Source organism: Camelina sativa, chromosome 14 (genome assembly GCF_000633955.1).
Source record: "Camelina sativa cultivar DH55 chromosome 14, Cs, whole genome shotgun sequence".
Classification (NCBI taxonomy): Eukaryota; Viridiplantae; Streptophyta; class Magnoliopsida; order Brassicales; family Brassicaceae; genus Camelina; species Camelina sativa.
Window position 1 is genome coordinate 26,123,512 of NC_025698.1, and position 22,271 is coordinate 26,145,782.

General features: G+C 35.8%; 3 protein-coding genes, 1 long non-coding RNA gene and 1 pseudogene across 8 annotated transcripts; 1 reads left to right on the forward strand and 4 right to left on the reverse strand.

Moving 5' to 3' along the window:
* On the reverse strand, positions 3,126-4,076 carry LOC104743995 (annotated as a pseudogene).
* On the reverse strand, positions 6,603-7,071 carry LOC104742514. The gene has a single exon (XM_010463528.1). It carries the CDS (start codon positions 7,015-7,017, stop codon positions 6,697-6,699), a length of 321 nt encoding a protein of 106 aa, XP_010461830.1. The 5' UTR covers positions 7,018-7,071; the 3' UTR covers positions 6,603-6,696.
* LOC104742515 (Na(+)/H(+) antiporter NhaD-like) lies at positions 12,695-14,782 on the reverse strand. The gene is made up of 7 exons (XM_010463529.2): positions 14,663-14,782; positions 14,358-14,531; positions 14,129-14,235; positions 13,669-13,908; positions 13,239-13,547; positions 12,857-13,151; positions 12,695-12,769 (listed from the first exon to the last, which is right to left on the reverse strand). Exons 1-7 carry the CDS (start codon positions 14,780-14,782, stop codon positions 12,695-12,697), a joined length of 1,320 nt encoding a protein of 439 aa, XP_010461831.1.
* On the forward strand, positions 16,266-20,414 carry LOC104742516. The gene is made up of 4 exons (XM_010463530.1): positions 16,266-16,750; positions 16,915-19,283; positions 19,363-19,462; positions 19,567-20,414. The coding sequence occupies exons 2-4, from the start codon at positions 18,709-18,711 to the stop codon at positions 20,248-20,250; spliced, it is 1,359 nt and encodes a 452-aa protein (XP_010461832.1). The 5' UTR covers positions 16,266-16,750; positions 16,915-18,708; the 3' UTR covers positions 20,251-20,414.
* Positions 20,509-22,265, reverse strand: LOC104742518. Of its 5 annotated transcripts, XR_760546.2 has the most exons (7): positions 22,060-22,265; positions 21,624-21,667; positions 21,427-21,469; positions 21,321-21,357; positions 21,096-21,226; positions 20,981-21,006; positions 20,509-20,878 (listed from the first exon to the last, which is right to left on the reverse strand). It is a non-coding gene; the product is annotated as an uncharacterized LOC104742518 (long non-coding RNA). The 5 variants fall into 5 exon arrangements; XR_760542.2 differs by lacking the exon at positions 20,981-21,006; XR_760543.2 differs by having other exon boundaries at positions 20,509-21,006.

The window sequence follows — 22,271 nt, forward strand, 5'->3', positions numbered from 1 at the left end:
AACTCTCTCATATGTTGTTTGCTGATGACCTGATTCTTTTTGCTGAAGCTTCAGTGACTCAGGTTCGTGTCATACGGAGGGTTTTGGAGAGGTTCTGCGCTGCTTCGGCACAAAAGGTCAGTTTAGAGAAATCGAAGATTTTTTCTCTGAGAATGTGCACCGTGATAAGGCAACACTAATTAGTGAGGCGAGTGGAATAAGCTTTACACGTGACTTGGGGAAATATTTGGGAATACCTATTTTACAGAAAAGAATAAATAAAGCAACTTTTGGTGAAGTTCTGGATAGAGTGGCTTCTCGCTTGTTGGGTTGGAGGGGTCGTGTGTTAAGTCTAGCAGGTAGGATGACTTTGACTAAGGCTGTCTTATCCTCCATCCCTGTTTATACCATGAGTACCATCGCTTTACCGAAAGCGTCTCTAGATGCATTGGATAAGATATCTAGATCCTTCCTGTGAGGGAGCAGTGCTGTGAAGAAGAAGCAACATTTACTTGCTTGGGAAAAGGTTTGTAAACCAAAGAGGGATGGAGGTCTGGGTATTTGATCTGCCCGTGACATGAATAAAGCACTTTTATCTGAGATTGGTTGGAGATTGATGAATGATACGTCTGGTCTGTGGTCTCGAGTGTTGCGCAGTAAGTACAAGGTGACAGATGTACATGATATTTCCTGGCTTGTTTCCAAGAGTACTTGGTCGTCTACCTGGAGAGGTGTAGCTTCGGGGATCAGGGAGGTTCTGGTTCCTCGTTTGCGGTGGGTTCTGGGTGATGGGAGAACTGCTCGGTTTTGGACTGACAGGTGGCTCCCGGATGTTCCTCTGTGTGAGTGTGTCAGGGCGCCGTTACCAGCAGATTTTGATCAATTACGGGTATGTGATGTTTGGAGAAGTGAAATGGGTTGGTGTCTAGAAAATATCTTGCCTTATGTTTCTGCAGATATTGGGCTTCACCTTGCAGCAGTTGTGGTTGATACTGTTACGGGTGCTTCTGATAGGTTGTCTTGGGGGGAGAGCTCAGATGGGAGATTCACGGTTCAGTCTGCATATTTTGCCTTAACCAGAGATAGTACACTGCAACCAGACTTGAGTGCTTTTTTTGCTCGTATATGACGAGTTACAGTTCCAAAGCGGTGATGGGACGATTCTCCACATGTTGCGTGACTGTCCTGCCATGTATGGAGTTTGGAGCAGGTTAGTGTCAAGACAGCAGAGAGATGTTTTATTTGCACAAACTTTACTTGAGTGGACTTATGAGATTCTGGGGAATCAGTCTATTGTCGGAGGTACCCCATGGTCTATACTATTTGCAGTGGCAGTTTGGTGGGGTTGGAAGTGGAGATGTGGGAATGTCTTTGGTGTTGTGGGTAAGTGTCGTGATAGAGTGAAGTTTTTACGAGACCTTGGCCCAGAGATCTATCAGGCAAATCAAAAGACAAAGGAAGTTGGGAAGTAATCTGGTAGGGTCGAAAGGTTGATCTCCTGGGTTCGCCCGAGGGAAGGATGGGGTAAGATTAACACGGATGGGGCATCTAGAGGTAATCCAGGTTTGGCCACTGCGGGAGGAGTTTTGCGAAATAGTAATGGTGAATGGTGCCGTGGTTTTGCTTTGCACATTGGTATATGCTCGGCTCCAATGGCAGAACTATGGGGGGTTTATTATGGCCTGGTTTTGGCATGGGAGTGTCAGATGAGTTTTGTGGAGTTAGAGGTGGACTCTGAAGTAGTTGTTGGTTTCTTTCAGACAGGGATAAGTAATTCTCATCCATTGTCGTTCCTAGTGCGCTTGTGCTATGGCTTCCTTGCAAAGAACTGGACAGTTCGAATCTCACACGTGTATAGAGAGGCTAATCATCTTGCAGATAAATTAGCTAACTATACGTTTTCACTACCACTTGGTTTTCATTATTTGGACGTTTGTCTGCTTGATTTAAGTTTGATGTTGTTAAAGGATTCTAATGGGACTGCGATCCCAAAACAAGTTCATTTGTAAACTTTTTTTCTTAATAAATTGTATGGGATCTTAGTCCCCTACGGCCTACCAAAAAAAGAAGCAACAAAGTCGTTGTAGTGGTAAGTTTTTTTTTTTTTTTTTGCGTGTTTTCTCAAAGGAATTTACAATTAGCCACATAACCACATTAACAGGATTATAATTATGTTAAAAAGAGGACAAACAGAGTGTAACCGGTGCTCATCGGAAGAAAGCAATACCTTTCTTGTCATTCCCGAGTCAAGCATCCATTCGACTGGGATCTTAATGTCCTGGTAAGAAACGCATGGCTGGGCAACGTAATCTGACTAGCCTCCTTATCCTCTGCTCCGGCCTCACAGAACCAGTTTTTTTAACATTTTGAGAAACCTAAAATGTTCTTTTAATGAGTGAGTATCAAAGATAGAATCTTGTTGTGCTCACAGAACAAGATGGCTTCACAACACGACGGTCACTCCTTGGTGGATCGATACTATGAGGCTCGTCTGGTTCTATACCTTTGTTCAAGAGCAGCTCCTCATGACAGTATCCTCACATGGACCAAAAACTTATGGAACACATAAAGCAAGAATGACATCTCTGTATGTTTAACGAGTTTCTCTATCCTAGTTCATTTCACACAAAAGGGGTTATGAAACATTCTATAATGGAAAATGGTGATTCTCACACCCCACAGGAGGAAAATCTTATCCTTCCAAAAACATAGTTAAAAAGATATTTCTTTTTTTGGTTTTTCATTAACCATATGAGAGTTTACATTAGCCACCACGCCATGCACATTTCGGTGCATCCGTGCATGTATTCTAGTTTGGAAACCATTTCCTGAAATATTTACTTATACGACGCGATAATATGTCCATGCCCAGTAAAGATGTTCCCCGGTGAAAGACCACACACTAAAGCCATTGATCTCACGTTTCTTGGACTTGGACTCTGGCTTAGTAATCTTCTCGGTTTGTGTAACCGCGGTTGCAACATCTCTCGGGAGTCGAAAAAGAGTATAAAAAACACATAAATTTAAAATAAAATAGCATAAAAAGAAACACATTTATCAGAGTGAGTACCATACCTTCCACTCTTCCAGTTAGTTGGATCCCACGAGATATCGTTGACAATCCGGTGTGGAGCTTTGTTCATTATCTACGTCGAAAAACTCGAGGTGGCCATCGAAGCAGTCTTTCAGAACTATGTACTTGCCTCTTGGTGACCAGAAGAGGGCATCGGCTTGCTTGTCTTGAAAAGTAGCTATCTTCGAAACCGTTCCAGGATTTTGGGGAGTCTCATAGAAAAGAAACTGACACCTGGCTTTGATTTGTCTCCGTGAATCACAGCAAACCTGTGACCGCTAGCTAGGCTCCCACACGAAAGCAGGGATTTTATCCTCCAACTCAAGAACCCCGTTGTAATAATGCATTCTTCCTCACTGCAGCGGAAAAGGTCAAACAGAGAGCACCTATGTCGAGTAACTTGGACAGCAAGGTACTTCCCCTTGCTCTGCAAGTACATCTTACAGTCGCTAGCGCTGAGAACATCCTTGTGCATCAGCTCCACTTGGCCAGGGATTTGCACAAAAACAACCTTGTTGGTAAGTTTCTGCTTGCCATCACCTTTCAATAGTGCAACTGTGCAAGGATGGATTCAGTAGGAGACCAAGACATGTCCACAACATCATCAAAGCTCAGAGGCTTCTTGCGTATAGCAGGCTGAAAGTTAGTCTCATAAACAGCTACAGTGTTTTTGACAAGTGTGGCAAAGTATTTATCATCTTTTCCCTCTAGCCCATCTGCGCGCCAATGAATGTAGATAAGAACTTTTTCAAAGGAAATTCAAAGACATGCACTTCAAGAAAGTACCTAAGTAAGCAATAAGAGTTACCAAGTCTTTCTCACCTGGTGAGATGTCAAACATCTCTACCTTCAATAACAAAAATGTAATTTTTAAAATTCTCAGTCCTTTTAATGGAGAGAAAACGGAAGCACAGTTTTTTAAAAACCAATATGAGAAACAAACCGTATGCTGATCATAACACATGCGACAGGGGAAATAAGCACCCCTACTACCACAAAAGTTACTCACTGTCTCTTTTTGCATTGCCAAGAGGTATGAACCTGGAGGAGACCACTGCACATTGAAGATGTGATAGGTCTACACAGGACGAGACCTCGTTTACTAAAGGTGTGCAACAAGCCAACAACTGCAGATGTAAACAAGGTGCACATTGAAGATGTTTTCTCTTTTAACCTCGTTTACCAAAGGTGTGCAACAACGATGTTATTAAACTCGTTGGGCCTCGAGCCCATGTACACAAACATATGAAACGACGGAAGTCACGTACGTTATCTAATCTCGTCAACTTTGTTACCATTCTTATTTTCTTATAAGATATATACACATTATTGAATGAATATTTTCGTTCTTTATCTCTCTAGTTCTCTTCACATCCTATTTTTGGATTTGGTTAATTTGCTTTTCCTGGAAGAATAGATTATAATTTCAATTTTTAGTTGCATGGAGCCAGAGCCAGCGCTGACACTTAGTGGGCTTGCGGTCAAGCAAGCCAACCATGTGCTTCACCGTTTATGGGATAAGTAATATTTCGACCCAAATTTTTTTGAAATTTCCTCTAGCTCAGTTGGTAAAAGGTGTAAATTTATGGTCTGATTTGATTTAACTAAAAGTGTAGAACCCTATTTTAAAAAGGTTAGAGCCAATTGCGAAAATGGTCCAGATCTACTTACACTGTCAGCTAAGTAACCACATATAATAGAGAACATATAATTGGATACAAGTATACAACACAGATCGATATGTATGCAGCATGCTAATATTGATATCATAAACTTTTTTAATACGTCGAGAAAGGATAATCAAATTAACAGTGAAAATGAGGAATCTTCTACTAATTAAGTTTTACATGGCCCACAATAGATAAGAAACTATTACAATCCACTGGACGACTCAACTTGAATTGAACCATCAAAATATTGGAAAAAGAAAAAGATAATAACTCAATTAGCCCATTAAAGATGAAAAGAGAATCTTCTTCACCATTGATCACCGATGGATTCTAGTTGAAGGAGAACCAAAGATGGAGGAAATTATTGGCCACGTTTAGGTGCTGTGATTGTACAAATGATTTATAGAAAGATCTAAGTTGGAGTATGATTTATATTTAGTTCTCTGAAAAGTTGTTATCTTTTAATGACATTATGATTAATCTAGATTACCCACACAAACCAAAATTTGAAAAATAACATCCAAAGAAGCTTCAAAGAACATGTATGATTTCACACATGTTCCTATAGCTTAGTTCACCACCTTACTTATGAGTTATGAGTAATGACTATGAGTTATGAGTAATGACTGCATTCCTACTGTATAGTAATATGGTTTCCTTTAATAGTGATCATTTTCATAGATGCGTACAATGTATAGAGTTATTCTATTTACGCATCGGTTTGGTAGTATGAATGATCGAACAACACTAGAAATTGCTAATCCATACTATAACGGTGTTAACATAATTCATGTACTTAGAATTGATATTAACTTACATTACTTAGAAAAGATCAACACTAATTTACGAGTTCATCTTTGACCCAAAAGAAAAAAAAAATCTACGAGTTCATCATTTTTAAAACTGATGTGATGTAGTTACTGATATAATTGTAACATCGGTTACATACTAAAACATACAAATTTCAAATAAATTAAAAACGATGCTAACATAGTTTCGATTACATAATGTTACATCTATAATAAGTCATTAATTTGCCTCGGGTCGGGTGGATGAATTTGTGATTAACCATCAATTCCTTTTTCGTTATTATTTTTAACATTCTTTTTTTTTTGAAAAATATGTGAATTACATTAAACCGAATGTTTGCTGAAGTTACAGATGCGTTATACAGCCTTCATCCCTTGCTCAAAAAGAAAAAAAACATGGAAGGAGTTGTCATTGACAAGACATGAGTAGGTAAACCTAGTCATATGTCAACTAAACAAGTAAAAGATTCTTGAATTGCCGTCTGTTCTGTTTTGCCAAGATGGCTTCTCGAATTTGCCTATCCAAGTGCTTAAAGAGAGTCCGAGCATCAATGGAGGAGTTGTTGTGGTATATGTTGTTCCGTTCTAACCAAATTGCATATAGGGTGGCCTATGCAGTCAACCTTTGGAGGCATCTTGGAGCAGTGTTGTCTCTGAGATCCAACCAAACCAAGAAAGCTTCCCATGTGTGGAACGTAAAAGGTCTGTACCCGAGACGGCGAGTGATATTTTCAACATTCTGTTTGTTTACTATAATAAAAGACTAGTCTTTTAGTAAACAAAAACGTCATGTTCACAATAATTTAAATTTAGAAACCAATATCTTAGAAATCACCTTGCTATATTGTGTTATAGTAGGAATTCACCACAATCTTTGATATTGGGTGCTCCATGGAACTTAAGATTCACCTCCTTACTTTCCATGTCTTTGGGGAATTAAAGTTGTGAAGATCTATTTAAAGGCAAGGCTCAAATTTGAAAAAAAAACGAGGCTTATAATATATCCTTTTTTAAAAAACTCAAAGTAAGACTTTGATTGAATGATTATTATGTAGAGACATGTGGTAGTGAAGTACAAAAAAAGAGAATATTACATCTTAGAGGCTATCGAACATGGTACGTAAAGGTGTGACGATATAATTTCAAATCATGAGGTTTGTTATTTTTAGTGTCTAACACCAGGACTTGGACCAGAATCTTCGGCTCGTCCAAACATTTTGTAGCCCTTAGATCGATGATGCCCAACCCCTGGGCTTGGCCCGGACTGTTTCACTGTGGCTAACCACGAAAAATCTTGTACCGAAGACTCGACTGGTAACGAGGACATTACGCTTCCATTGAACACAGATGAATCTGTTAATTGGGTCGAGGATCTCGAACTATCCTTGACCGGTCTTCCTTCAATGGTTAGTAACACAGATCCCACCACTATCAAAACAACAAGAAACGCTACGTAGAACTTGGTGCGGATCTTAGCCATCACCATGATGAAATGATTTGTATATATTACGTAAAACGAATTTATTAACTAATGTTGGTATGTATTTAATATGGTGATGATCATGATAAATTCTGGTATAGGGTTTAAGAGTATTTATAGTGTATAAGTAAGATGAGTATACGTGGAAAACAATTGTAGATGTATACTATTTTTTTTTCTTTATTTTTAGGAACTGTTGATATGCCGCCACCTCCTTTAGATTTCAACAGTGAGATATCATATTCACGTAAACTAAAGTATAGAGTTTGGCTCACGTAAACTAAAAGTATTGAGTTCGGCTCCAAGAGAGAATTAAAAAATTGACGTTATACATTTACATTAATCGTTACATAATCTAAAGTATATATCGATTTTTAACGAAAATGTGGAAAAAGTGGACTGACGTCACCCAGTCATTAAGATTCAACCAAAAATTCGTACACAAAACATAAAATTTGATTGTTGATGGCACTAAATTTACAAGTGCACTCAATGTGATTAGCAATAATCTGCAAATTCACATAATTGTTTCGCCATAATGCAATTTCGGGATTAAAGGCTTTGACTATTGTTGTAGCTATCGAATAGTTTATACTGGTCATTATGATATCACAGTCATTGTATCATTGTCGCGTGACTTGGGAGCATTGAGAATTTGAGACTTTGCGCTCGGAACCTCACACTTGTAAACTACTTTAACTAAAGTTTTGTACATATTTTTTTGGAAATAATGAGTTTTTCTAACAAAAGGAATTAAATGGATCCAGTAGCGGAGGCAGAGTATAATTATGTGGGTCAACTGACCATGGTGAAATTCTAAATTTAGATAAAATTTTAAGGAAAAAATCAAATTAATCATGGTATAATAGCACAATTGACCCTTGTAAAATTTTTAAATCACATAATTGACCCTAATAATTTTTTTTGACCCTGATGTGATGATTTCCTAGCTCCGCCACTGAATGGATCGTTTCTTGACTTTAAACAGTGAACAGTCAAATAGCTTTACATGAGATTTGTACATGAACCTACCTTACTTGAGGTTCACAAAATTTTCAGGTAAGCTTCCATTATTTTTAAGTCAAAGAATCTCTTTCATAAATCATAATAAATCATGTTTCCTCCGATTAACAAAAAGTGTTGTTTCAATATTTTACATATGTTTTTGTAGAATTAGGTATTGACCTGACTTGGTTTTCATTCATAAAAACAATCCTATATATATATATATATATATATATATATATATAATTAGCTCTAGGGTTTTTAGGTTTGCATAAACCGTCATTGACATAAATAAGACATAATAACAAGTCTAATATACAAGGTCCAATATAACCGTAATACTCCCTCACGTTGGAGTGTGAAAATCTTGAACGCCTAATGTGGAAATAATGTAAAGAAATTAAGGACGACCAAACGCCTTTATTGTCACAAACAAACGAATAGGCGGCGCTGCTTGTTCAACTCCTAATTCCTTTAACAAACTGCAAAACTATCTTACTTTACGAAACCATTGTGTAGTAGCAACACTTGGACGAGTTACACAGAAGAACCATCTTCAACATTGCCCGACATTGTTTCTCCAACTTGAGAAGAAAATCCCTTAACCAAAGAGACTTGAGAACAATTTGAAACTATCGATTTCCGTAGACGACATGTTCAACAACACTTGCCAGAGCTTATTCATTTACAACCATTGGGATAGAAGTAACAAGTCAAACGAAACAACTTGTCGTACAATAGAAATATCCTATTGTAGTGTAGTTGAGACAATCCGTCCCGCAGACCCCACTAGCCTACCGCTAACCGTCCCAACAGACCCCAAATTGGTCCTGCAGGGCATCGATCCTAACCCATCATTGTGGATAGGAATTATTCATCCAAATCCACCAGTAGGTTATTGGTGCGCTAGACGTTCCTCGAACCCTGGTCCCCACCCTTTAACAACCTTCCCACAGGACAAGCTGTCACCAATTGATCTGCAGGAAGGTTGTTAAAGGGTGGGGACCAAGGTTCGAGGAACGCCTGACGCACCAATAACCTACTGGTGGATTTGGATGAGTAGTTCCATTTTACGGTGAGGGGTTATGATCGATGCCCTGCAGGGCCAGCTTGGGGTTCGTTGGGGAGGCTAGCGGGTAGGCTAGTAGGGTCCGCGGGACGGGTTATCACAGTAGTAACATATCGCTATGCAACAAAAACATCTTGTTGTAAAAGAGCAGAAACAGAGTGGCCTGCATCAACCGATGCAAAAGAATTCTCCTCACTTGGACCCAAAGTGAAATTGTGACGAAAAACAACTTCACTACTCGCAAACGAAAATACATGTTGGAAGGCAACTACTTCCTATATCCTTTGTTGAACCAAGTGAACTGAGAAACATATCTCAAATGAATAGAGAGGATCTTCATTCTCTATTCTCCCCCTCAAACTCAAGAGGGTGAGGAAGAGAAAACGAAAACACCGCTTTGAGATTGAACCACTTAAACAACTTGATTCACTAAGATTCTGGTAACATATTCAGATCTCCACCGTACAAATCCTAAATAAAGAAGTCAGAAACAACTCTGAAAATTTTCATCTCAAACCGAGAAGATCTCACCTTTCGATTTCATAAACACTCATGACGGATGTTGCAGAAAAATCTGGAAATTCTAGACACGACCAACCACACTAAAACTCAGTTCTCTTACAAATAAACTGTTGAAACAAGATCTCCACCGTTGAATATGTTGAACAATGAGTCACAAAAATTTCCCCAAAAAAGTCAGCCAGATTGGAGGTCTTTTTTCTTCTCTAAATCCGAAATTCACCATCCACAAAGGACCAAACAAACATGAGTTTGGCCAAAAGATAAGAAGCTGAACACAATTCAAAGGGAAATGATCAAAGGTCAATTAATAACCTAATGTGTACTCCACCACGATCTAGTGGTATCGTTGTAACACTTCAGGATCGAATTCACAGAGACCAAACAATTACACTATGAAATTATGTAGATTAAATGTAGCTAAGACAATGGAAAAGTTTGTGAATCAAGTAACTATCTAAAAACGGAAAGTAAACAAACTGTTTTAATTCAAAAAGGAAATATTGGGCGCAGGGAATCTATGGGGATATAATTCTCGGACTAAGGTGGAAGATGGGGATGCATTAAACACCATTCTAGAAATCAAATCACTGTTGTAAAGCTAACCTACTTCCGCAGTGTTAACTATCTATGCAATGAATTCACTAAACCCTAAACCATCGTTTGGATCTAGCAAACCAAGCAAGCAATAAAGGTTCAAGTTTGATCTGTTCACAAGGTGCCTCAACTTCAACTTCCATTGGCTAGGGTCCACCTTGCTCACCTAAGTTCTTTTCAAGCAACTCAACAACACTTTTGGTGCCACAATGAATTCAACCTAAAATCAGAAACTAGGTAGCTAATCTAGTTTAAGCATTAAGAACAACTATAGATGAAGAACAAAAGAGATCAACCCCAAATCTAAAGCACCATCATTAGAGAATCATAAACCCCTTTGAAACCCGAAACCCAATAGATAAACTACTCAGACATGGAGAAACAAAAACAGCAAATCAAAGATGAATAAGACATAATTGAATTGCAAAAGAAATAGAAAATAGGGTTTAGAAATCTTCTCCAAAGTGTCAAGAAGGATTAGAGATCTTCTCCCCCAGCTCTCAATACAAAATAGTCTCAGAAAATAAAGCTTATGTCTCTGGACGCCGAGCCTCTAACTTAAATATCAAAATAAAACCCTAAAATTCGGTTTAAAACGAAAAAGAAAAAGTTGTTTCGGGTACGGGATCGGTCGATCCCGAATGAGGATCAACCGATCCTCGATGCTTTTTCTGTGTTTGCTCCATTTGCTTGCTAGTCCGATCATTCTTCACCAAAATGGCTCAAGATGCTTGTTTTTATCCCCAAAAGACTCAATTTCCTTCAAAAGCAACCTAGAATCTGTACAAACTCGTAAAAGACTAAAAAGACTCTAAAAGCACATTTTGACTTAATAAAAGATTCAAAACAAAACTAAAAACTATGGTTAAAACCTATAAAATACAGACACATCAGAAACATCTACAAAACTTCTACAAAACTTTGTAGACAATAAGTTGAGAAACAAGTCTAGCTGATCCGACATAGGAAACAAAGACAATACCAACAAGGGGAATCTAGACTGTACACAAAGGATTTTTTTTTCTTCATTTTTGCGGAAGTCAAAACAATAAAACCCTGACCCTTAAAAATTTAGATTCATATGATGGACTGCTCTAATAACATGTAAAATTAGGTATTCAACTGACTCAGTTTTCATTCATAAAAATTACAATCCTATATATACATAATTAGCTCTAGGGTTTCTAGGTTTACATAAACCATCATTGACGTAAACAAGACATTATAACAAGTCCAATATACAAGGTCCAGTATAACCTTAATACTCCCTCTAATAGTTTCACAAAAATGTCCTATTAATAGAAATAATTAAACTAAATCTTGTTTTAATCCCAGTTATTTAAGTTTATAAATTATAGAAAAAAACTTATTTGGTGTATTGATATAGAGTATTATAAAAATTTACAGATTTCTTTTATTGTGTGAAAATGGTAAAATGATACTCCCTNTTTTTTTTTTTTTTTTTTTTTTTTTTTTTTTTTTTTTTTTTTTTTTTTTTTTTTTTTTTTAATGTAATAGCTTATGATATTTTTCTATTGGTTGAACTTTAAAAAATGATAAATTATTTATTATTTTTTTTTATTTTACTTATAGCCAAAAAAAAAACTTTTATAAAATGGGACCGAAGGAGCATTCTTTATAAAAGGGAGAGGGTGATAATAACTACACCGATATTAACAACAATGGCTCATCTCAAATTCTATTGTCAATTTTAATGATTTCTTTTTATCATACAACTCTTAAACACTCAAACTAATTTCTGTAATAAACTGAGTAGCATTTTTTAAATTTATAAATATAGCCAATAATTAACTTTAATTCCCGCATATTATCCTTTGTTTGGTGGTAACCTAGATGTCTATATGCTTATTATGTTATCAATATGAGTTTTTTTTTCTCCTCAGCATTTGCTAAGAATGTCGAACGAGGATACTACAGAGATAACAAAATCACTTGTACTAGCGGATCCGACCTACTGTATATTGATTTAATAAGCTTGCACTAAGATTAGAGAAGTTGATTAAACTGTCGACATGAAAAAAAAAAATAAGGGCGTAGGAAAACTCAATCTCTGTTACTTACTAACATCCCATTGTTATATGTAATCTCTTAACTTTTAGATATGTCTTTAATTTTACACACTTATATTGCATTGGCTCTTTTCATCTCACTGAATTATTTCATATCTTCATTGTATGGGTTTTTTTTTAACCTTTCCTTGAATTTTAAGTTATAAAATCTTGTTTGTTTTGTCTTTCAACTTTGTTTTTGATAAATGAATCTCTGATGTATGACAAATATTTTAATTTAAAATCTTCTAAACACCAATGAAACCACCTTCATGATGTACGGGATGTTGTCATATATATATATATATATATATATATATATATAATGTTATATAATATTCCAGTTTATAGATATTGAAACTCTTGATGCTAGAGTAGCTTATGATTCACTGAACAAATAGATATAAACCACGGTTGTTGAAAGTTAAAGAGAGAAACTATTAACCGTGAGGTAAGTCCAGATACCAGCAGTAAAACCAAGAAAAGTATAACCAGTCACCTGCACGACAAAGAAGAGAAAACAACTAAACTTTTGTTATCTATATGTTGAACAAGCCAGAGAGGTATCTAACTATCTAAGTATTACCTTACGGAAGTACCAAAAGAAATCAACTTTCTCCATACCCATGAAGGCTACTCCAGCAGCAGATCCAGTAATAAGCATGGAACCGCCGGTTCCAGCGCAAAGTGAAATGAGTTGCCAGAACTCAGAATCTTGAGGGAACGTTGAGAGATTATACATCCCCATGGTTGCTGAAACCAATGGGACGTTATCTAGGATGGATGATACCACACCAATAATAACGGCAATCAACTCAACATTGGGTATATGAGCATTAAGATAGTTTGCAATCACTTTGAGAATCCCAGCTGCATCAAGACTAAAAAAATAGACAACAATATATATAAATCTCTTATACAACAAAGATACTAGTTAATGTGGTTGAGTGAAACATTTTTGTGGTTACGTGCTCATAGATAACAGAATTCCAAGGAAAAAGAAAGCTCCTTGTGAATCTATCCGAGACAAAGCGTGTGGAAGTTTTAGGTGTTGTCTCTCTAAGTCCCCATAATGGATCACATCAGTCAAAATCCATATAACTCCAAGACCCAACAAAATACCCAGGTAAGGAGGTAATCCGGTTAATGACTTAAATATTGGGACAAAAACTAAAGCTCCAAAACCAACTCCAAATACAAGCTTTCCTCTTGGAGCAGTCTGATCATAATCTAATAATGGGGTAGGAGGATTATTTAGTCCCACTCCGTTTACCTCACTGNTAAAAAAAAAAAAAAAAAAAAAAAAAAAAAAAAAAAATGAAAACCACATCAACCTATGCAGTATTGAAACTTTACAAGAAGTTGTAACACGTCGAGGATTCAAGAAGAGTTTATGACCTTGTCAATGACATGAAAGCCAGTGGAACATAGATAAAAGTATAATCTATATCATTTGCATATTCAAGGCCTTTAATTAATTTAATCATCTGAATCAAAAAAAAAAATGTGAAAAAGACCTTTATAGTCGAAAATGTTGATATATGGCCATGTATCCATAGCATAGTTGTAGTAACATCACCAATAGGAGTCCAAGCTCCTCCTGCATTTGCTGCTATGACCACAACTGCTCCTAAAAGTCTTGCCATAGGATATTGAACATAATGTATATACTAACATTAATAAACATCATTATTGTTTCATATTCTCTTTATTAAAAAGATAATAATATAACTACATAAAATAGAGATTCTCTCTTAAAAACCAATGTCAAAAATAGGTGTTTCCTTGATTCACAATAAATCAGCTTAATACCTAGAGCCAAAAAACAAAAACTAACAAAAATATAAGATTTCCGTACTTGCGGTATTCTGATAAAGGAACCAGTCTTTTCAGTAGAGAAACCATAACAATAGTAGTTGTTAGGTTGTCAAGAACGGAGCTAAGGAAAAATGTAGCAAAACCAATCTGAAAAGGAAACCATAAAGCTAAAGTCAAGATAATGCGAGAGAAAGAGCGAAGAAGAAAACTCATATCCTCAAAACATAAATGTAGGAAGCATAAATATATCAGAAATGGAACAACAGTACCATCCATAAAAGTATATTTGGTTTCCTAGATGTTAGATAATCTGTAACTAGCTTGAATCCTTGATGAGCATCAATTATCTCTACAATAGTCATTGCGCCGAGCAAATAAAACACTATTTGACTAACTTCACTTGTTGCGTGTTGAAACTCTAAAACAATACTTTCTAGAGAAGCCTGTAAACATGCGCTTATCACATTATTGATCACATAAATGTAGAGCTATTTTGTTTTTAAGCTATACTTCAACAGAGCATTTACAATAGAGATGAATCCAAATGAAAAAAAAAAGTACTATGAATTTTTACCCCGATGCTTTGCACAGCCCACAAACTCACGGCCATCAAAAGTGCTATTCTGCTTTTATTGATAGATAAAGACTTCTCGAAGATGATCACAACATAACCTATTACAAACAACAATACCATAACAATATTTTGTATCATGATGTTGTATGCAAATAGCTGTAAAATAATTTTATGAATTATGATGTATGATGTATGTTTTTCTAGATATAGTCTTAAAGCCAAGGTTATGAAAGAGAATATTCTTAAAAAAAACTTTGCATAATTTTTTACAGATTTTTAGCTTTTAATATTAATATTTATTTAATTAAATCAAGAATAGATATTCGAAAACATATTGTGCAGAATTATATCTTATTATACAAAACTTGATTTTGAGAGTTATAGTAACTCACAAGACCGCAACATGTGTTAGTGATCAGATTTTTAAAACAAATATAATTAAAATAATGTTAGTTTTCCAAATATGAGATGATAAAAGTTTTTAATTTCTTTTCTTTGCTAGTTATGTTTATATTAATGTTTAACTATTTCTAATACTAAGTAAATTATAGATCTTATATAATGCACATCTTATTTTTGATTTGCTAATTAATAAACTATATCTCTTATCCATTAAGATGAGGTGCATATAATTAAAATCTGATGTTATTATAATATAATAATGAACTCTAAATCCGATTTTTTTTTGTAATTTTTTTTAAAAAAAAAAAGAAAAAGAAATTGAACATAACAATGTTCTATTTCTTCCTTCATCGTTTCATTTCTCTTTGAAACGAGCTGACCCATTTTTATTTATTTAATAATTAACTATTGATCTTATATCCACTATCAACCTAAACAACATTCAAATTCAAACACCGAAAATAATAGTATTAAACCAGCAGTAAACCAATAACTAATCCAATGATATCATGAAACCAATAACCAACATCTTAACATGGTTCTAATGACCAAACTCTAACAACCTAACAGAAACCATACATAAACCAATCAAGGCACTACACTAGTAACAATCGATTATATAGCTACAAATACCTGTTACGGAAATAATTGTAGGAACAAATAGCTACATTATGTGACAAATTTGTTACAATATATGAGATAATTTATTTTGTAGCTATTTTGTGAGGAATCGTAGTTAAATAATGACAGATAGTTACCAATGCATTTTGTAGTAAAATTGCTACATTATTTATTACACATTATATTGTAGCGGTTGTTCTCACAACATGAGCTGTCACAAGATGTAGTAAATCTTTTGAAAATAATTATTAAAAAATAGATTAATAGTATAATACATTTGCTACGAATAACTAGTAATTGTTGCGACAATTTGAACGTGTAGCAAATGTCGTTGCAATTTAGCTACAGAATGATGTTTGTCGTTTTACGTAGTGAATTATTGGTGCTCCATGTTGTCGATAATGGGGAGTAATATTATTGTGAGTGTGACATAAATTTCAATGTAGCAATAATGGGGTGGTCACATCAACATTTTGGGAAACAACCACCGTTCATTTGTGAGAATGGTTATATTTAATCTATTATATAAACATTGTCTCTCTTCTATAAGAACACAAAATGACTACTCTTACATATTCAGAAATCGTCTTCTCGTCCTTCTTTGTTTTTTTTTTGTGTGTGTATGTTCTTTCTTTATTCATTGATAAATCCTTTTTTCAACTTATTCAAATGTCTTCCTCAAGTAATAATATTGAAGTTCAGCGAGCATGGATGTATCAGCGTATGGATCCATATACAGCGAAAGTTTCTGTAGATTATGAAATTGGGTTGGCGCACTTCTTGAGTTTTGCTCAGCAACGATTTTATGAGGGAGGTAGAATTTGGTGTCCATGCCGGCAGTGTAAAAACGGAGAGCTTCCACGGGCATTTATATAACAAGGGGTTTCAACCCAACTACTATGTTTGGACAGCTCATGGAGAAACGTTCGAGCCTCAATACCAATATCAAGGGGGACACGAATTTTTTGATAACACTGCATATCAAACACCCGAACCGGAATGGAATTCTAATGCATACATGGGTCAGTTTGCCTCTAGAGAAGAAATCTTGATGCCACAAACAAGGTAATTATGTAGATTAAAAAAATAACTTACTTTTGAGACTCATGTTAATTAAAATAAACATCAAATAATAAATTACATATATATTAATAAAACTATATAGATATATGTTATATAAATAGTAACAATTAGCAACGTTACTTAAGAATTTTTTGTTTTTCTTATAGAATGAATACTGAAAGGGGTGAACACTCTGACGAACCTGTTGTACCAGATGATGATTGGGAAGTCCCTAACGCTGAGGCTGCTAGTTTTTTCAACCGTTTAAATACTGCTAGCCAACCTCTTTATGATAATTGTGTAGAAAGCTTGTCACAATTCTCGTTAGCTGCTGATGTGATGCACATTAAGACGAACCACAATCTAGCCGAAACATGTGTCGATGATGTTTTACACTTGATTCATAAGATTTTACCTGAAGATAATGTTGCTTCCAAAAGCTATTACGAAACGGAGAAGTTGATGCGTACATTGAGTATGCCGTACCATAGGATTGATGTCTGTCAAAATAATTGCATTATTTTTTGGGGTGACACCGATGAAAGTTTAATCATATGCAAATTTTGTGAGCATCCAAGGTACAAACCAGAGAAGACATCGAGGAAACGTTCCTTTGCTACAAAACGTATTCCATACAAGAAGATGTTTTATCTGCAATTATCAGATAGACTAAAAAGATTGTATCTTTCTGAGAGAACAACATCACATATGAGGTGGCATGCAGAACATACATGCCATGATGGAAAGATGGAACATCCTTCAGATGGTAAGGCGTGGAAGCATTTTCAAGAGCTTTATCCGGAGTTTGCATCTAAAAGTAGGAATGTTTACCTAGGTCTTTGTACAGATGGGTTTAACCCATTTGGATCATCTGGTGGTAATTATTCTTGTGGCCTATTATTCTTACTCCATATAATCTCCCGCCAGATATGTGCATGAAAAGAGAATATTTATATCTTAGCATTTTAGTCCCAGGGAGAACCCATCCAAAACGAAGTTTGGATGTTTTTTGCGACCGTTGATTGAAGAATTGCAGTCACTATTTTGGTGTTGAAGCATTTGATGTTTCCATCAAGCAGAATTTCAATCTAAAAGCAGTGTTAATGTGGACGATAAGTGATTTTCCGGCATTGGGGATGTTATCTGGATAGACAACTCATGGAAGATTATCATGTCCGTATTGTATGGAGGACACCGATGCTTTTCAATTAAAGCATGGTCGTAAATCAAGTTGGTTTGATTGTCATCGAAGATTTTTGCCACCAGATCATGTGTATCAACAAAATAGGAGATCTTTTCTGAAGAATAAGGGTGTCCATAAGAGTGGACCTCATTATCGCTCGGGAGATGAAATCTTAGAGCATCATTTGGATGAAATTTATGGAATGCAGAAAACAGCTGAATGTGGTGGCAACGGTCATGTAAACACCTGAATTGAAGGCTATGGTGTTACTCATCAATGGCATAAGCGTAGTATTTTCTGGGAGCTGCCATATTGGAGGACATATCTTCTTCGACATTGCTTGGATGTAATGCATATTGAGAAAAACTTTTTCGATAACTTTATTAACACTTTGCTAAATCTCACAGGCAAAACAAAGGATTCCCTAAACTCACGGAAAGATTTGGTTATGTATTGTGATCGCAAACCTTTACATCTTACTGAGTTCGGGAAGGCTCCAATTCTAATATTCAGGTTGTCTCCAAATGCCAAGCGGGAATTTCTGAAATGGTTAAAGGATGTGGCAAAGTTTCTGGATGGGTATGTATCAAACATAGGACGATGCATACACATTGACCACGATTCGAAAATATATGGTTTGAAAAGTCACGATTGCCATGTCATTATGAAACGATTATTTCCGTTCATTTTCTGTGAACTCCTGCCTTTATAAGTCCATGAAGCAATCTCAGGTAAATATAAATATCTACCATACGTATCTTACCAAAAAAAATATAGTATGTTTAAGTTATTATTTGGTTCACTTGTCAATGTAGATGTGGGTATTTTTTTCCGCGATCTCTGTTCAAGATCGTTGAACAGAAGTGAGATATATCGTTTGAAAAATAATATAGCCCAGACGCTTTGCAACCTGGAGAAGATATTTCCACCATCATTTTTTGATGTTATGGAACATTTGACTGTACACTTACCTGAAGAAGCTGAGCTTCGTGGACCGGTGCAGTTTCTATGGATGTATCCATTCGAACGATTCATGTTTCACCTCAAGAAAAAAGCGAATAATAAAGCAAGTGTTGAAGGTTCAATTGTGGAGCAGTTTATCAATGAAGAAATCACAAATTTCAGCTTTCACCACTACGACTCTATCGGAGATATTGTGTTAAATAGTACTCAGAAACGACATGCTAGTGGGTTTGCTCAGCTATATAACTACTCATACGATGTACCAGCATTATTTAGACATGTTGGTGGGGGAAGTGGTAAAACATATTATGAGTGGTTGAATGATGACGATCACCACATCGCCCATACATATATTCTCCTCAATTGTGAAGAACTACAACAATTTGAAAGGTAAACATGACATCTCACATGTAAATTATATGTTCACAATATAATCTTTTATGCTAACATCACTTATTAATATATGCAGATTATTTGACAATGAGGCTAGAGAGAGAAATGATGGGCTCACCGATGAGGCGTTAGCAACATTGAAAGAAAGAGACTATTCTGACTGGTTATACAATTTGGTATGTGTCATGCTATCATATTGGTGGTCCAGTGGATTGTCATAACTTTTAACATGTGTGGACGCTTACTTATATGAGACGTTTTTTTCTGACTGGTTATACAGATTCCAAGCGATTACACAAATTCGTTGTATCCGTTGTGGTTACATGAGCTTGTGCGAGGGCCAATACGGAAGTCCACATGTTGGAATGCATACTTTTCGCGAGGATATAACTTTCATACGGTTAACCATGCAGTTAATAAAAGTACAACCAATTACGGGATTTGTGTGCGGGGTAGTTCTGAATACGAACAGACGTACTATGGAAAATTGCAACAAGTGATTCAGATCGCTTATCACGGAGCTGTTGGGTTGAAGGTAACTTTATTTCGATGTGATTGGTTTGATACGACTTTGGGATCAGGGACGAGAATGTGTAAAGCTGGTGTTGTTGAGGTTCGTGCGTCTGGAGTATATCACAAGTATGATCCATTCTTTTTGACAACACAAGCAGATCAAGTCTGTTTTTTCCCATACCCACGTGTCAAGCGCCGATTAAACGAGTGGTTGGTTGTTGTGAAAGTATATCCGAGAGGAATACATGACATAGTCATCGAGCAAAGAGCACCATTACAGGAAGTCGACAATGATCTTTATCCGAATTCAGTAAATGTACTTAATGTAAGATCACTAGTTTTACCTGGTGTGGATCTAGAAGATATTCCAGAAGATCCAGTCGATGAAGATTCGGAAGATCAGGATTCTGATGTGGAGATGACAGATGAATCAGAATATTTTAGTTCATGAGAGGAAGAATAATTACGAATCCAAAAGACTTGTGCAGTTTCAAGATTTATGTTTCTCATTATGGATATCTGTGTCGTTATAGTAGCTATTTAAGTATTTTACCTGTTTCAAGACGAATACTAAAGATCTTCACAGACTGTCATAACATGAGAATTTTGAAGTTATCATTTGCATTTTTAAAAACAGTTTAATATACAGACACTAATTGATACTGATTTGAAAAGGTTCACTATATTTTGTTCTATCAGTAATTGTAACTTACTCTATTGTGAAAGTTTATATAACTACAATCCATCAAATATTTAAGTTAACGAACAGACTGGTACACTGGATTTTCATAAATGCCCAAAAAATAAACTGTCATGTGGTCATATTCATAATGTAGTAGAGTAACCACATTCGCATACATCCACCCTTAAAAAGATTTAGGCATTACACAAAAAACTACTTGACCTCAATATAACTAATCGTCATTACTTTTTTTTCCCCTCTTCCAATCGAAATAAACGATTGATCACCTAATGCAAATTCTCCACGACGGTTTCTAGATATTTCACTATCTTCTTCAACGCAATTACTTCGTCTAAGTGACTGTCCTCACCGACATCCTCACCGACATCCATCTGGTCTATAAGAACACACAACAATGCCCAAGTCATCTATACAGACACATAAAGTATGCTTAAGGTTTTTAAGCTGACATGAACGATTATAAACATCTGTTTCTTACCTGCATTAGCACAATATCTCTGATATCTATATGTAACCGGAGATAACACAAATATTTAGTGACAACGGTTTTACTTGAAAACCCTTAACACGTTGATGGAAGATAATATCAATACCTTTGATGGTGCATTCGTACATTATCTATCCTTGAAAGATTCACTTTCTCGAGTCGGAGACAAACTATCGTCATCACTTCTTTGCCACTGAGAAACGTATTCCGGAAACGAATTCCTTATATGAGGAGGTTCTGTTAGAGTTTACGAATGAAAAAGCATCAGTGAAAGGACCTTGCGTTATGTGATAAAGCTGCATCAACAAAAAAAAGGATCGGTGATACTTACCTAAAATTATTGAGTCTTGAAGATAGGTATCTGAATTCTGCACGTACAAACCTAAATCAGATGTTGAGTTTTTGTGAAACATGTTTGGTTTATAGGGATTACTTACATCTTCCTCTTTCTCTTTGTTGCTCTTACCTCCTGATAAGTATCTACATCACGATTTAGAAAGTATCAAAAAAACCAGATAATCTATAACAAAACGAAGCCGTATAGATGCAATAATTGTTTCACAAATTAAAGCTGTATCTAGAAAAACCTATCAAAACTATTAAGCTCCATTATTGAGATCATAAACCGGCAAACCTGTTTCGTATGTGGTCTTTGCCATCGCCTATTATGGGGTGCAGCTACACAAACAAGAGTTACCATTACGAGAGACATTCAGAAAGTAAAAATTGAGATATAGGCATTACCAATTCTCTTAAGAGAATCAAAATGTATAACTACAAAGTTAGTAGAACAAACTTGAACCAAGACATTTGTATGCAGAACAACATGGAGATATTCCGACAGAGGCAGATACAGAGCTAGGCACATGATTTTATATATGACCGAAAACCATGACTTTCTAAGCCACAAATGTTTAATATATGTATTCTGAAAGTTATTTCCATCCCTCTACCTCTCAACCAAAATTTTCAATAACTCTCAATTGGTTGAAGATAACCTAGCAACTCAACAGATTTATACAGTGATTTACAAAATAAATAACGAAGATGACATGATTGTATTGACTTACGATTACAAGAGGAAGGCTTTCCCGGAGTTGTTCGTTATTTACGTTGGGTGAGGGAGGGGATGAAAACTCTGGTGAGATACGGAGGAAGGTGGATAACAACAAGAGATTGTGGATGATAAACTGTTTCACAACTCTCAATCGACTGTAATAGATAAATACAGAAGTCGAGATCTGAGAAAGGAGAGAGACAGAGTAAACGATGTAGCAGACTA